Source organism: Pyrus communis, chromosome 11, assembly GCF_041283825.1.
Source record: "Pyrus communis isolate YQ-2024b chromosome 11, ASM4128382v1, whole genome shotgun sequence".
Lineage (NCBI taxonomy): Eukaryota > Viridiplantae > Streptophyta > Magnoliopsida > Rosales > Rosaceae > Pyrus > Pyrus communis.
The window spans coordinates 4,873,642-4,888,223 of NC_142575.1; the positions used below are offsets into that span (position 1 = coordinate 4,873,642).

At 39.7% G+C, this 14,582-nt stretch overlaps 3 protein-coding genes across 3 annotated transcripts; 1 reads left to right on the plus strand and 2 right to left on the minus strand.

Annotated features, from left to right (window-relative positions):
- The first annotated feature begins 4,074 nt into the window (after positions 1 to 4,074).
- On the plus strand, positions 4,075 to 6,687 carry LOC137742747 (E3 ubiquitin-protein ligase AIRP2). The gene is made up of 5 exons (XM_068482688.2): positions 4,075 to 4,322; positions 4,700 to 4,850; positions 5,319 to 5,385; positions 5,610 to 5,844; positions 6,335 to 6,687. The coding sequence occupies exons 1-5, from the start codon at positions 4,258 to 4,260 to the stop codon at positions 6,543 to 6,545; spliced, it is 729 nt and encodes a 242-aa protein (XP_068338789.2). The 5' UTR covers positions 4,075 to 4,257; the 3' UTR covers positions 6,546 to 6,687.
- On the minus strand, positions 6,674 to 8,376 carry LOC137742746 (ammonium transporter 1 member 3-like). Its single transcript, XM_088679332.1, has one exon. The coding sequence runs from the start codon at positions 8,336 to 8,338 to the stop codon at positions 6,830 to 6,832; it is 1,509 nt and encodes a 502-aa protein (XP_088535458.1). The 5' UTR covers positions 8,339 to 8,376; the 3' UTR covers positions 6,674 to 6,829.
- A 2,981-nt stretch (positions 8,377 to 11,357) lies between these two features.
- Positions 11,358 to 12,690, minus strand: LOC137741554 (NAC transcription factor 29-like). Its single transcript, XM_068481251.2, has one exon. The coding sequence runs from the start codon at positions 12,535 to 12,537 to the stop codon at positions 11,668 to 11,670; it is 870 nt and encodes a 289-aa protein (XP_068337352.2). The 5' UTR covers positions 12,538 to 12,690; the 3' UTR covers positions 11,358 to 11,667.
- Positions 12,691 to 14,582: the final 1,892 nt, after the last annotated feature.

A 14,582-nucleotide genomic window follows, 5' to 3' on the forward strand; every position in this document is an offset into this window, starting at 1 on the left:
ACCTTTAACCTGGAAGGACGGGAGGAGTTTACTTAAATACCCTCCAGAAAAACGACACCGATCTGTCAAATTTTCGAATGTTTTCGCGTTAGTATGGGGAAACAGGAAGAAGGGTGTTACTGGAATTGGGATTCAAATGTAGGGTTATATACGAACTTACGTTTTTCTAGTGTGGCGGGAGAAGACGTGTCTCGCTTTCGGCCGCTTGGTTTGGCCGCATGTGTGCCGCCATGGTCGCCCCACAAAAAAGGAGTTTCTTTCTGTCCATAGTCCATACCAACGAGAGATTTAATTTTTACACGAGGTGGTTTTTTTATTCAAATGGTAAGCCACACAAAGTAGCTATTTTTTAGTGTAAAAATATAAATTTTGAGTTTTAATAATAAGGATAAAATAAAGAATAAAATAAATAGTACCATGATTTTTTTTAATGTAAAAATATAATTTTTCGTTAAAATAAATAATACCGAGAACTTTTCGTTAAAGTTCCCTAAAAAAAAAAACATTTATGGCAAATTGGGTTTTTGTGTTTTTGGGCTTACCAAAAGCATTTTATCGATAATATGTTGTGTACAAACAAGTTGAAAACTATAAGGAAAATTCTCTCATTCAAATGGTAAGCCACACAAAGTAGCAGTTTGCTATAAATGTTATTTTCTAGTCCATTTAGCGTTAATCTAGGGTTCTGAAAGTAACTATTGCTTTACATTGTTGCACAGTCGTGTACACTCTTTGTTCACAAGGATATATTTTAAGGAAAGCTAACGAAAAATGTTTGAAGATTTTAAATTTTAACGATAAGGACAAAATAAAAAGTAAAGTAAATAGTACTAGAATTGGCTTTTTAGTGTAAAAATGTAGTTTTTCCTGAGTGGCTTGAAGTTGAACGTCGGATTGTATGAACTCGATGCAGTCATTTGGGTTCTACTTAATCCTGCATCAGTTTAATCACAAAAACAGTAGTAATGACAGCTTCCCATGTTTACGTAGGTCTACCTTGAGAGGTGACCCATTGTTCTATTACATCAGTCTTTGCACGGATCCGTTTTAACTTGGTTTGCACAGCCACCATGCTTTCAGTGGAAGAATGCAGATCATGAACAAGAACAAGGATACTTGTGCTCCAAGGTATGTGACTCTTGATTATGCCTTTCATACAATTAAACTCACCATGTATGATAGTCACTCTGGTCTACAACTTTGTTTCACTAGAGTTGGCCAAAACATGTAATCGAATGTGGCAACGGTATCAGATTATTGGGAAGAAGAGGAGGAAAAAAGGTAATGGACGGAACCGACAAGGGGAAATCCCCCTCCTTCCTGCTGCAGAAGTATCCATGATTGAACAATAATGTGGTCGATAGCAGCTCCACATCGTATATCAGAGTTAGGTGTGGACTTTTCTTTGATTAATTTTGCCTTCTGGTTAGGTGTGTTGAATGTTAAAGAAGAATGTCGGTGAGATGCAAAGGACGATTGTATTAAGACACTAATTTATTTATTACATTTTTTTAGATTAATGCAATTTGGGAGAACTATGAGATATTGGATGCAAAGGGCAATTCAACTACATCAACTTCCTCAGTAATTTCATTAGAAGAAGTCCCTTTTCCTAAAACTTGGGAGAACTATGAGGAACTAAGTTGTTTAGGGCAATGAAAACATTGGATACCCTATCAATATACAAAAGAAACCCCGAAAAACTTATCAATTTATTATAAAGATGAACCCAACAAAAGTATTGAGCTCATCAAATGGTGGAGATATGTAACACACCACACTGTGAGCATGATGAACAGACATGGAAAATCAAATTTGTAGTTGTTCCAATAAAACTAATTACGTTCATATATCGGGCTGCTAATAATCATCACGGGGTTAATGTCCTTCAGTTTCTCGGGTTCTTCTTCAATGCTGTTGAATCTTGCTATATAAGAATTGATTTGGATTGTAGTGGATATGAATGATGTGAAAAAGAAAATATGAGCAAGAACTAGAATTGAAAAGGAAATGAATGAGGAAGACTTCTCGTATACCATAATTATTATTTAATTAATATATTTTTTTTAATTTTAATTATTGGTTTATTAAATAGTTTTTAATTAAATTTAGATTCTGATTAACTTAAATGATATGATTATTCACATAAAATGTCACTGATTTATTTATTTTATTTATTTTTTGGGTAAAAAAAAATGTCATATAAAATTGTATACAGTACAAAAATATAATAAGAATATAGAGGTCTCCGATGACGACTTTGACATTGTCCTGCAAATGTCGTTTTTTGAATCTTGATCCTGATGAAGGTGGAGATGATGAGAATTATTGAGCTCCACTTTCAGTATTTATAGGAAGAGAGAGAATATGAAGGGGATGCGGAGGCAGGGAAATGAATGGGATCGGGTGGGAGGGAATTGGATCTTCGCCTGATCCCCTTTCTCCAGATCCTCTTTCTGGGGATTACAGGGATCAACACGTAGACGGATTGTTGATTAAGTCATAATTTTTTTTGTTTTTTATATTTTTCATCTAAAACGAGATTATTTTAATTTTAAAAATATAAAAAACATTTAATTACGACAACACGATTTTTAATCAATGGTTCGTGTGCGTTGATACCTAAGATCCTCAGGAAGGGGTTCCGGCGAGAATCCAAATCCTGATGGGAGTTGTCGGAAGTAACAGATGCTATGTCGACGAGTTTTTGAGAGGAGGAAAATGTTTTCTGGGTTCGAAGAGAGAACTAAAGAGGAGGAGAGAGAATGTGTTTGGTAACTTGAGAAATGTTAAAAGAGATTTTATTAAAGTGAGATTTTTTATAAACTATTGTTACCGACATAATATCTTATAATATTAACAAAAAAAATTATGCCAAAAGCATGGCAATTAACAAAAAATCCATATAAAAAAAACATAGTATTTCTCTCGGTAACAAAGAAATGAATAGTTTAATGTGTTTTCAAATTTGGAAAGGGATCTTCTAAGGATCCCGTCTTTCAAATTCATCAAGTTTAAGGATCTGGATTGTTGAAATTTGATCAAACGGTTAAAATTATTATAATTTTTAAAGTGAATTTCTGTTTATAACTGTTATATCAAATTTCAACGGTTTGAATCTTCAAATTTAATGAATTAAGAAGAAGGGATCGAGAGAGATCATTTTCCTTCAAATTTACATGTTGCTTTATTTTGTTGAGCCACAATTATTTCAGGTGGGCCACCAAGGATAAAGGTGTCCTTATCCACAAACCATGATTAATCATAATTTAGATTGTTTAATATGAGGATTAGCCTTCCTTTTATTCATTTGAAACGTATCAACTATGTTAAAGACAAGATGTTTTTCAACTTGGAACACGAAATAATATGTCATATGTTATAATGCAACGAGAGGTAATTTTATTCAAGTGTTTGTTCACTTGTATATTATTATTAATATATGACATAAATACTTGTATTTTTATCACACTAAAACATTTATCGTGATAGACATCAAGTTATAATTATAATTATCTATTCAACAAACTTAATCAAATTCAACTATGTTAAAATCAAAGATGTTTTTTTAATCTGGAACACGAAACAATATGTCATATGTTACAATACAAGGAAAAGTAATTTTATTCAAGTGCTCATTCACTTGTATATTATTATTAATATATGACGTAAATACTCGTACTTTCATCACACTAAAAACTCTGTCGTGATAGACATCAAGTTAATCATAATTATCTATCCAACAAAAACTTAATCAAATTACGCGTCATGGTTGGCCAGTGCCCTTGGACGACTCGTCCTTTCCATGGTTTTTCACAAAACCTGGTGCTCCCCCTACCCGCTGCGCCGCCTGGTTATTTTCTTCCTGCACGTATCTTCAAAGCCACCAATCAATCCTCTCCACGTCACGATACCAAAAATTCAAACCCTCCATTAAACCACGTGGCTCGCATTTAATGGCTACTTAACAGGGAACGTTAAGGTCTTCACCGCAGAGGATCACATAATTTCGTAAATCTAAAATTTGGTCAGTCGGATAAGGAATTCAAAAAGCGGGACCCTCTGGCTTGTTATGGAGTTTGAAGCGGACAGTGCAGTGAAGGTCTGAGCTTTTGTCTCACTGGATTCGTTGTTTCGAGAAGCTGAGGGGATAAGGGGATAAATATAAAGGTTCAGACTTTAGGGGCTTGTGAACTGTTATTTCTTATTTTCTGTTTGGTTGGTGGGAAAATAATATTCCGGGAAAATTTCTAAGTCATGGGAAAACCGTTCAGGGACTCTCTTAAAGCGCTTCAAGCAGATATTCAGCACGCCAATACTCTGTAAGTCTCCGCCTTCTCCTTCAATTCAATTATCCACTAAATATATGAATTTTCGCTTAATTTTCCGCTCCTCTGCTGCACTAAATTTAGGAGTTATTTTATTTTATTTTATTTTATTTTTATTTTTATTTTTTCATGGGTTTTTTTTTCTTCCAATTTTTATGTTTTATACTCGTAGGGTCGATTTAAAGACTTATTTTTTTTCATAGATTAAAAAAAAAAAAAATTTCTTAGGATCAAAAATTGATTTTTACTATGTAATTATGTATTAATGATGTGGGTTTTATTGATTTCGTGCATTAATTGGACTTTGGAGATGTAATAATTGTGGAATGCTTGTTGATCAAATGCTTTGTTTGGCCACTGTTTTTGTTCAGGGCACTGGATTATCCGAGGGAGAAAGACGGAGCACGTCTTCAGATGAGACTGTCTTACTGTCCGGCGGCCAACTTTTTCCTCTTTCTAGTCCAGTGGACTGACTGTCACCTCGCCGGAGCACTCGGCTTGCTTCGAATTCTTATTTATATGGTACATTCTTTTTTCTCAATCGAGTTTCGTTATATGTCAATGCGTGATTCGGTTTCGTGATGAGAGAGAGCTGAGAGAAAGATGATAGAGAGTAAAAGGAATTTGAAATGGATTCCTCGGAACGTTTGCTGCATACAGAACATGTTGAAGTACAACAGTAGCATAATAGTTGGTTTAAATTTCCTGCTATTTCACCGAGAACTGATAGCCTATGGAGTGAACACGCATTCTTGACTGTGGTAGTATGATTGCCGGGCCTTCTGGCCTATTGGGATAGTGGCCTTCAGGGTGTTGGTGTCAAGTTTTTGGTTTTTGTTGTGTCTGTTGGTCTTTATTGTCTGGCATGCTTTGTAATTTCATCGTCGATTTTCTCAATTTTTAATTCATTCATGTCATACTATCTTCAGAAAATGTAGTAATTTTATTTGACTTCTTGTTTGGTTGTGGGAATGCAATCGATTTGTGCAGACTTATCCTGATGGAAAGACCACCATGTCTGTTTACGAAAGGAAAGCCAGCATGAGAGAGTTTTATGGTAAGTGAGATTCAGTAAAGATGTACGTAAATGCTTATTGTAGTGGTAATATTCGTAGGCAAATGCTTTGTGCTGCAAGTACATCTTGGGAGGATGCGAGGGGGGCGGTGGAAGGGCTTTTTTTTTTTTTTTGGGGTGGGGGGTGGGGGTGGCAATGGATATAACTATTTCTTCCTCGATATTCATGGATTATGTTTTGTGAACACTTTTATTTTCATGGGCAGCTGTCATATTTCCTTCTTTGTTGCAACTTCAAAGGGGAATCACAGATGTGGAGGAGAGGAAACAGAAAGAGATTTGCACAGCCAGATACAAAAGAAGGGATGAATCCGAGAGGGGAAAACTCTCTGAAATTGAGATTGAAAGAGAAGAAGAGTGTGGAATTTGCATGGAGGTGAATAGAAAAGTCGTGTTGCCTAACTGCAGTCACACATTGTGTTTGAAGTGTTATCGAGACTGGTAAGCTTTTTGGCCTTTTTTTCTTGTGTTTTCTTTTATAATTTTCAACTTATTTGTATACAGCATATTCTCGTTGTATCCATGAACTGTGATTGCTGTTAGCAAGAGTGATTTCTTGTTGATGATTTCCATCTTGCATGCCACAGATTAATGTAACTGAAATTCGACCTTGAATAAGTGTTAACAACGTTCATTAGGTCATCTTTTCATTTTTTGGGATACTCTCGAACACATTGGACCATGTGTCTTTATAACGTTTCCATCATTAAGTCTTTGAGTTACCCCATTTGGCTCAGATGAAAGTTTAAAATGGCCAGGCTCAGATGAAAGTTTAAAATGGCCAACGACTTCTTTCAGAATTGGCCTTGTTTAATCGAATGATACTGATGCGTAAACCTGGAATTTTGATTTTCCTTTTCCTTGTTTAAATGCTTTTTATTTCCATTCATAATATCGAGCAGAACCTGATGCTTTCTGCTGTTTTTTTCAGGCGTGGTAGGTCTCAGTCATGCCCCTTTTGTCGCGATAGTCTCAAAAGAATCAACTCAGGTGACCTTTGGATCTACACTGAGAAATGCGATGCTCTCGATTTATCATCAATCTTAAGAGAGGACCGCAAGAGACTATTTATGTACGTAGAAAAACTGCCTCTTGTTATGCCAGATCCTGTTTTTCTACCCTATGATTCTCATGTCCGGTGAGGTTCGTCTACATCTTGCATTCAGGAACTGTGTATATAACAAGCCTTACCCTACTGTAATTTAAAACCTGTTAACATGTAAATGCACTTTGGCCATTGTTTTGATTCGCTTCAAAAGAGTAAGATGTATTTTGTTCGTGTCAGACTTCCGTTCCGCGTTTTTTTCGTTTTGAATTTCATTCATAACTTGAATACAATACTTGCAGTAGGTACATCAATTTGAATCACTCTACATAATGCTATGACATCAAGAAGAACCAGAGCAGTATGTTGCTGGATCTCGAGTCACGATCTATTGCCTTGAATGCGTACGTAATCTGCGTAAAAGTGAGGTTGGTGTTCTTCTTTATGAACATAGGCATGGCCTCCATGAGTGGAAACATCAAGACCTGCAATTTCGTCAGCCACAGAGATCCTCAAAATCTTGAGCTTGTGAAGGGTGTAGAAGAGAGGACCCATTGTCAAGCTGACCCAGCCCACAATGGCCAAAAGCTCAGCCACTTGGGCTCCGAGCAGCCTCCATCCTCCGCCCATAAAGAGACCGTAAGGCCGTACTGTACCGATGGCGCCTGCATTATAAGCTTGGACAACAAACTCCTCTTTCGCGAACAGCCCTGTAAATATCAAACCCCACGCACCACACCCACCGTGCAATTGGGTCGCCTCCAACGGGTCATCAAATTGTAGTTTTACGGCCAAGATGTTGAACCCGATTAGAACGCAAGCTGCGAAGAAACCACAGACAACGGCAGCCCACGGTTCAACCACGGCACATCCCGACGTTATCGCTACAAACCCACCAAGCACTCCGTTGCAAACATCTAGTGCATCCCAATGACCCACTAGCAAGCGCCGGCCGAATAGGGTAACGATTCCAGCAGTCGATCCAGCTAACGTAGTTGCAACCGCTGTTCGGCCCACGCCAGTCCAATTCCCTTGATCACTTGTGTCCGGATACGCCACAAGAATCTTATCAAACGAGCCCGGATTGAACCCAAACCAACCGAACCACAACAAGAACGTCCCAAGCACCACGAGCGTCGCGTTATGGCCTCTAATGGGTGTGGCCTTCCCAAACGTGTCAAACCGGCCCACTCTGGGGCCTTCGATGAAAGAGCCCCAAAGCCCGGCAACCCCGCCAACCAAATGGACCACGCCACTCCCGGCAAAGTCAATTGCCCCAGAGCCCAACAGCAGGTTACTCGAATTTGGACTAAGCCACCCAGTGGAAGACCACACCCAATGAGCCACCACAGGGTACACAAACCCAGATAGAAAGCAAGAGAAAACGAGGTACGCACTAAACTGGGTACGCTCAGCAATTGACCCACTAGTTATACCCGCAACGGCTATGGCAAAAGCCCATTGGAAAAGGAAGAAGCTGTAGTCGTAGTCGTAGGTGGAGTTGGGAATGTCCTTGAGAGCAAAGAAACTTGTACCAATAAAAGGGTTGGCATTTGAGCCTTCTCCGAATGCAAAGGCAAAGCCGAAGAGGTAGTAGGAGAGGCTACCTACCACGGCGTCGACGACGTTGGTGAGCATTATGTTCATGGCGTTCTTGGCTCGAACGGAGCCGGCGCAGAGCATGGCGAAGCCGAGCTGCATGACGAAGACGAGGTAGGCGGAGAAGAGGAGGTAGATGGTGTTGATGGAGTATTCGACGCTTTCCTCCCATGAGGCAGCCATGGGAGAGAGAGAGAGAGGTGGTTGATATTTGAGATGGGTTTTGGTAGTTTTGTATGTTAGTGTGTGTGATGAGAGGTTTGAAGTTTGCACTTTGAAGGGTAGATGCATACTGGTAGGTCGCTTGATTTTTGGTAGTCGGTTTCCTATGTCAATAATACGATTTAGACGCATAAGTCGACTTCGTTGCTTACATGTTCTCATTGAATTTTTGTTAGTCGCGGGTGAGTTTACAAATAGGTAATAACATTTGACTAGAACATCGGAACGTGCAGTTGAGGAGATTGTAATTCTTGACTGAGAAAATATGTATTTTGGTTACTGGAACACTGAAAAATTAAGATCCGACCCAATCGGATTTCATACACCATTGAGAGAAAACACTAACTCCACCTAGCCATCTGAAAAATTTAGCCCGAAACACGTTTTAAATCCTGGTAGTTTTCACAGAGTTCCTCTTTCGTCAATGTTACTTTCGATTGCATTGAATTCAGTCCCTGTAGCTAGTTTGCAGATTGTCTATTTACATCTACCTCGACGTCTACATGTAGGCATGATGACTGTGCTCCTCTTAATTCGGCCTTTAGATTTTGTAACGCGATTGAAAGTTCCGCAGATGACAGAAAAGACTTTCAAGAAGGGGAGGCAGAATCCGAGGGCACCCGATTGCTTTGATCACCATAAGAGGATGATGATGGTTTTAGTTTGGACCTGGGGTACTTCATCTTATGAATCTATTTCAAACAAGGAAGAGATTTGGAAGGGTACCTTGCAGTTCAAGGCAAGTCAACAAATGAAGGGGGTAGCGACAATACTCGGTGTCTTCGTGTTATTTGCTTTGATATGGTCCAAGGGATTGCTTCTTTCTTCCTTGTGGGCACTGTCCTGCCCATTTTACTTGCGGAACAAGGTTTGTAATGTTGTGCCTTGGCCCGTTCGTTAGTGTGGAACCGAGATTCAGATTACAACCTCACCAAAATCACACATAGTTGAACAAAATAAAATACAAGAAATAAAGACACCGAGAAATTTACGAGGTTCGGCAAAAAACCTGCCTACGTCCTCGGAGAGATATTGCTCTTCACTATGAGAAAAACAGTACAAGTTACACATGAGTTAAATCGACATAACCCAATCCCATAACCCTTGTACACCCACTCACAGAATTTTCCCAAGAGCCTCACTCTACCCCAAGAGTTCTTTCACAAGAGATCTTTCACTCTAGCTCTCTTGATTTCTCTCACCCATGCCCATGGTAGAGCCAAATGCTCACACCATCTCTTTTGGATGCTTTCCTTCTCTCATCCGTATCCTTGTTTTGCCAAATGCTCTCTTTTTATGCTTTTCTTAATCCAAGCCTTCTCCCACAAAACATGGCTTTGAAAAAAGCCACAAAACATGGCTTTGAAAAAGCCACAAAACATGGCTTTGAAAAAAACCACAAAACATGGCTTTGAAAAAGCCACAAAACAAGGAAACATTTGGCCATTATCCAACAATCTCCACCTTGGCCAAATTGTACCAAAGTCCATTGGCCTTACGTACCAGCATGCACACTCTGAATCAACCTCGTTGGTCCTGTTCCGATTCAGTTACTGCCAATGCATGTGCAGCTGCTGCAAGCCAAAAAATCACCATTTAGCTTCAGACAGGATCTCAACACATCCTCGTCTCCTCCAGCAGGTTTTCCTCCTCTTCATTGTCTGCAACCTGAAAACTCGTCAGCGCGCCTATTTCCAGCAACAACCCATCAAGCCAGACAAAATTCCCAGACTTCCTCCTACCTCAGGACCTTCTCATCACCTGTGAATCCCATAGCTCCACCTGCTGCAAAACCCCTGAAACACTTGAGACTAAACATCACCAGGAGAAGTGTTGCTTCGAGTACCTAGAGGGCATACTCAAAGTCTTCCACCACAAACTTGCTAACCCGGCCTTGCACCCGTAGCACTGTGGACCCTTGCCTCCGGAACCGGATCTGAACCTGCTGTCTCTCTCAGATTCTCTTTCCAATTTTCTTCCACGATTTCAACCTTGAATAGCTTAAGCAGTCTTGTGCCCACCATCATCCATGGTCTCTTGTGTGTATTATTCCACACCAAAGAAGCTTGCACCTGCTCCAAACTTACTGTTTCTTTCCTTGCAGTAAAGTTTCACAAGGTTCTCGTACAAATCTGAAAGTGAGGTAAGAAGAAAGAGGCCTTTGTCTTTTTCCTCAACATCAACTTTCGCAGTTGATCCAAGCATCCCTAAACACGGCTTCCATTTCTTCAGGCTTCCATTACTCTCCTTTATCAAGAGCAAAACCGCCTCTCCCTTTAAACTGCTCAACTGAAAATTCCATGGTGAACAACAAATCTGGACCTCCAACGAACCAAAGCCCCCAACGATGCTCTGATACCAATTGTTGTGCCTTGGCCCGTTCGTTAGTGCGGAACCGAGATTCAGATTACAACCTCACCAAAATCACACACAGTTGAACAAAATAAAATACAAGAAATAAAGACACCGAGAAATTTACGAGGTTCGGCAAAAAACCTGCCTACGTCCTCGGAGAGATATTGCTCTTCACTATGAGAAAAACAGTACAAGTTACACATGAGTTAAATCGACATAACCCAATCCCATAACCCTTGTACACCCACTCACAGAATTTTCCCAAGAGCCTCACTCTACCCCAAGAGTTCTTTCACAAGAGATCTTTCACTCTAGCTCTCTTGATTTCTCTCACCCATGCCCATGGTAGAGCCAAATGCTCACACCATCTCTTTTGAATGCTTTCCTTCTCTCATCCGTATCCTTGTTTTGCCAAATGCTCTCTTTTTATGCTTTTCTTAATCCAAGCCTTCTCCCACAAAACATGGCTTTGAAAAAGCCACAAAACATGGCTTTGAAAAAAACCACAAAACATGGCTTTGAAAAAGCCACAAAACATGGAGCAATTTAAGCCACAAAACAAGGAAACATTTGGCCATTATCCAACATGTAAACCTACAGCATGCCGCCCTAGGGCGTCGTTTTAATATAATCCTTATACGAAATCATTGTATCTTCTGCAAAATCATTTGTAATCGATTTTGCAAATTCGATTACACAAATATAGTTAACTTGTTCATAAAACTAGAGTTGATTTTATCGAATTCAAAAGTTGCATTCACAATTCGAATTTCCGTAGAAAACAAACTGGCAATACATTGATCATTCTGATGAATTTCCTCATATACTAACCAAAAACAATAAGAAATCAAATCAGAGGAACATCTTATTATATGCTAAGTAGCGAAATTACAGTCTCTCGTGATCAAAACTCTGCTTCTGCACACGGTGGAGATTTGAAAGCCGTCGTCACCTCCACATCTCTTCTACCGGTCATTGACAAAATAGCTTTCATCTGCAAACAGTCAATCCTCAAAGCCGGTTGAAGCTGGCCGAGGCACAACTTAAGTTTCGTCAAACTGAGGCAGCACCTTTGGTCCTAACGATAAGTCGACGTCTTTAAGCGAATCTTCATCGTCTTCATCCTCCAAAAGCGGTTCACCACCTCCGCCATCCAAGCATATCGGACAAGAACAAACGCCACTGGTCGTCGTGAGACAATCATGATCTGAAAAATCTGGCGGCATTGCATTAAGGTCAATGCCGCTCTTGCACTCCTGATCTTGATTAGTTCCACTGATCTTCTTATTTCTTTCATCAAATTGCACAAGAGAACTACTTATCCTTGCTCTCTTGTTCTCCGGTTTCTCCTTCAATTCTTGGGTTGGATGATCTATCTTGTTCGCGCACCTCGGATTCTTTTTAAGCCGGCAAAGAACAACCTTTCGGGCTTTATGATCGGAGCCATTGCCATCAAAGATTTCTTGGGTTTGATTAAGAATGTATTCTTCTAGGAGCCAGCCACAGTCCTGTTCACATCCCTCGTTCTTATACTTGAAGCACCTCTTATCTCCAATTGATTTTCCGTCAAAATCCTTAACCGTCTTATATGAGCTTTGGCTCCAGGTGCCTCCGGCGTCAATGGTGCGTTTGATGTAGTTCGACGGCAGATAATGCAGTTCGTAGAACAAGTACAAGTCTTGATCCACAAGGGAACGTCCGCCGAAATTGTCCCAGATAACCCACGGTTCCGTCTCCCCGAAGGGGTCGAACTCGTGCAAGAAGCTCCGGCAGTACGCCATAAACTGCTCTCCGGCGACGACTCTGTTGGAAAGATAGAAACCGACCAGTTCTTGATCGGTTGGACGGAATCGAAAACCCAGCGGCACGTCGCCGTAAGAACGCACAAGCCCATTGCCGTAGAAATTCGCCATTGTTAAGTTAATCAGGGCTCTAGATTTTCATTCTTGAAGATTTGAATGATCGACGAAAGAGAAAAATTCCGACTCGGAAATGGGTTTTCCGATGAATTTAGAAACTCTCTCTCTCTCTCTCTCTCTCTCTCTCTCTCTCGCAATGTGTAGTGCACTGCTACAGTAACTAGTGCTAAATATGGAGTTTTTCCCCATTTTCAACCGTTGGATCTAGTCCTATCCAACGGTGGATGATGTCTTTTAATTATCCATATGGAGGGTGTCAACGGTATCTCAAATTTTTCGTATTTTATTTATTTGCCCAAATTTTGGTATTTTTACCAAAACCGAATTGTAATTTTCCATTTTTACCAAATTTCATTTACGTCGTTTTCTCGAGCGTTCACCAACGCCGAGCCATCATTCCTGCCAAGTGTGAGGAGGAGGAGAGTGGAAGTCCGGAACCAGGTCGGATAAAATCCGGCGAGGTAATAGTCTGAGTAATTTGGATCACCGATGTGAGTCGCCTGCCAACTGTTTGATAAATTGCTTGTGGTTCAAGTTAGTGTGAATAGTTTTCCTTGTACATTGCATTTGAATTGCTCTGTCATTTGCATGTGCACTACTTGCGATTGGTTAGGATATCGTTTACTGGATTCATGTTTGGCATGGCAACTAGGGAGAAGACGTAATGGCTCGATACTCCAAAGTCTCAACCGATGGTATAACAGGACAGAATAAATGCTATGATGAATGTATGGTGTTTCAGAATGCTTTCGTAGGAAAAATGATCTTTTATCGTTGATTGATCAGCGAATGCAATTACTGGATAACGCTTACTTGTTCATTGTGCGTCAATGTTTTCTCACCTCATGAGTGGAATATTAACATATCAAAAGAAAAATGTGTAGTTTTTCGGTTTTCTAGTTTGTTCTTAATCAATTCAAATTTTAGTATGTGTGAGTTTGTAGGTTTGCAAATCTAGTCGTATGTGTTTTGTTGTTTTTCCTCCCATATAGTTTGTTCTGATCACTCCCTCACCGGCCAGAAATTACCGTTATACTGTAGCCTATGGGCCTATGGCTGATGCATAATAAAGAGTCCTCTCCCGCAAGTAGGGGACTGGGTTTGTGGAGGCTGGGGTTGATGCAACTCATTTTAGTTATACATGACTAGATTATGTGATTTTGGAATTTAAAGTTTTAACTTACCAAATGCATCAGAATTTTTAAGTTTTGCAACTAGGGAAGCCGAGACAGTTTGGGCCGGCACGAGGCTACTGGTGTCCAAACCAATTGGTCATATACAGGATTTAGTTCTCCTAACCTGTTGTATCTAGCGATAAATATATTGGTTTGTAATGCTTTTTTGGAATAAGGATCCTCTAAACATAGTTTAGTCTATGAAAAAAATTCAATTGCTTCATGTTGAACTTGTTCTTTATCCTTCAACGCTTTCTCATCTGAAATGAGTTAGCAGAACGGTAGAATGACCAGTCCTAAGTTATTTGTTACTTATGTCACTGTTCCTCTTGATCTAGGCTTTAAATTGGAAATGGAGATGGTTAAAATAGTACCTTACATGTTGATGCATAAGAAACCACAGATGGGTGTAGTTCTATACTGGTGAAATTTTATTGTAATGTGCCTTGAGATACTGTTCGCTTTCGTGAGATCAGTTGTCCTGTCATCTATATGCTTTCAGAGTGTTGCATTGCATTTTTTTATCACTTTCGTTCTTAATTCTCTAGGTTTTACATTGATGACTCGGACATGTTTTGAAGTATGGAGGTCTGTAAGAAGACTAGTAATGATTTTCTTAATCTTGTTTTGGTTACTTTTCGTTTATAGGGAATTATGGACGAATCAATGATTCTCACAATGCTGGGCAGATATCTGTAGATAGTAGAGTAGGTTGTGACTGCTAACTAGCAGTGATTGGAAATACAGGTGTAAGATGTGGTCTTAAATTCGGATTGCTTTGGGTCAGATGGATTCGACAACAATGCAGATCACGATGATGATGGGACTGTTCTGCATTGTTAGATTAACAATAAGACGGTGTTC